This window comes from Canis lupus, unplaced genomic scaffold, assembly GCF_011100685.1.
Source record: "Canis lupus familiaris isolate Mischka breed German Shepherd unplaced genomic scaffold, alternate assembly UU_Cfam_GSD_1.0 chrUn_S908H1072, whole genome shotgun sequence".
NCBI lineage: Eukaryota > Metazoa > Chordata > Mammalia > Carnivora > Canidae > Canis > Canis lupus.
Genome location: NW_023331873.1, coordinates 4,953 through 6,929, shown reverse-complemented (window position 1 = coordinate 6,929; position 1,977 = coordinate 4,953). Strand labels below are relative to the sequence as shown.

Below are 1,977 nucleotides of genomic sequence, written 5' to 3'. Positions count from 1 at the left end.
GGAAAGAGAGAGGATGCCTAGCAGAGTGCTTCTGGCAAGCTTCAGGCAAGTGACCACCCCACTGCATGTGATGTGTGTAGGGAAAGTGACTGAATATAGAGGACAGTCCTATTCCATCTATCAATTCCTAGAATGGTCCATGGAGGCAGGATTTGGCACTCTTAACCTTTTGTAGCCCACAAAGGGTTTGGAAGTGGAAAAACCGGTGGCAATGCCAGGCTTTTTAGAGGCTCTTGTGAATACAGTTCCATTGTCCATGAGGACGCTAGTGGTAAGTGACTTCATGTCCTCCTTGGAAACTGGGATGCCAATCTCTTTCTGGGCAAAATTGTCTTATGTATCCTGAAGATAACCCAAGTTTTCCTTGGAAAAAATTGGAAAAAATCACTTTAATTGATATTTACTTTCCTTTTTATCACTCTGAGTCCTCAAAACATTGCCTAATAATTCTGTTTCCAAAAGAGCATCGACATGCCATACAGTGCATGATCTTTGTCCAAGGCAAAGATCAAATGGTACTGCTGTCTGGAAAATTTAGAAGCATGTTTGTCAGCAAATGCTACCCATTCATTATCGTTCTTAGGAGGGCATCACTGGCAATGAGTGTAGTTTTTTTTTTTTTTCATGACTGTGTAAATACACTCCCTCCGCTGGGGCGGGCTTTGTGCCTGTACTTCTTCCACGGACTGCCTCTATTACACCAGCTCAGAACCCAAGCAGCTGGATTGCCCTGGACTGCAGGTTTCCAATGGCTGCCACAATTTTGACTGGCTTTCCTCTGTTGTGTGTGTGTCTCCTGCTGACATCTGGCTTTGCTGAGGCAGGCAAGCTGCTGGTAGTACCCATGGATGGGAGCCACTGGTTTACCATGCGTTTGGTTGTGGAGCAACTCATCCAAAGAGGGCATGAGTTGGTTTTAATCATACCAGAGGTGAGTTGGCAACTGGGAAAATCCTCCAATTTTACGGTGAAGACTTATTCCACAACTTACAATCTGGAGGAGTTGAATCAGATGTTCAAGAATTTCTCTTATTCTCAGTGGAAAACTCAGCAGCAAAGCTCACTTTTTTTGGTCTTAAGTCCATTAAAAGACAGTCTTGAACACCTTTTTTTACATTGTAAGAATTTGTTTAGTGATCCAAAATTAGTAGAATACATAAAGGAGAGTTCTTTTGATGCAGTGTTTCTGGATCCTTTTGATGTGTGTGGCTTAATTGTAGCCAAGTATTTTTCACTCCCATCTGTGGTCTTCACCAGGGGATTATTTTGCCATTTTTTGAGGAAAGCACACAATGCCCCAGTCCCCTTTCTTATGTTCCTAGACCTTTCTCCATGTTGTCAGATGCCATGAGTTTCAGAGAGAGAGTGAGGAATCACATCTTCCACCTGGAGGAACATTTATTTTGCCACTATTTTTTAAAAACTCCTTTAGAAGTTGCATCTGAGATTCTCCAAACAGCTGTCACGCCTTATGATCTCTATAGCCATACGTCAATTTGGTTGTTAAGAGCTGACTTTGTTTTGGACTATCCCAAACCTGTGATGCCCAACATGGTCTTCATTGGAGGCATCAACTGCCAGGAGGGAAAGACATTGCCAAAGGTAAGTTACCTCTTCTTTGTGTAGTAAGAATAATCTGGCTTTGGACATTAGAAAAAAATAAGATTCCCACTGAACTCCAGATTTGACATTTACACTCCTGAACCCCAGATTTGACATTTGCATTTGGAGATTTTTTTTCCTGGTTGAAAGAATTCTTTTGTGCCAATTCATTGATTCATGCATTAGCAAAGTATAAAGCTGCCCTCTTTGACATGTATTTGTATACAATTGATATAATTGTATATAATTTCTAGGGTGCATTTTGTAGTACTATCCTTTGGCAACTACTGAAAAACACACTAAGAATTGAAATTTCAGTTTTTTAAAAAGAGATCTAATGTCATAGATTTTGCCATACAGGAATAATCCTTTTTT

The 1,977-nt window shown here is 40.7% G+C and overlaps 1 protein-coding gene across 1 annotated transcript; it reads left to right on the top strand.

Moving 5' to 3' along the window:
• Positions 1-694: 694 nt before the first annotated feature.
• LOC119879482 (UDP-glucuronosyltransferase 1A9-like) lies at positions 695-1,602 on the top strand (the record flags this gene model as incomplete). The annotated part of the gene is given in 2 exon segments (XM_038589737.1): positions 695-1,271; positions 1,274-1,602. Coding segments are annotated over 2 exon segments (852 nt in total), but the record flags the coding sequence as incomplete, so codon positions are not given.
• Positions 1,603-1,977: the final 375 nt, after the last annotated feature.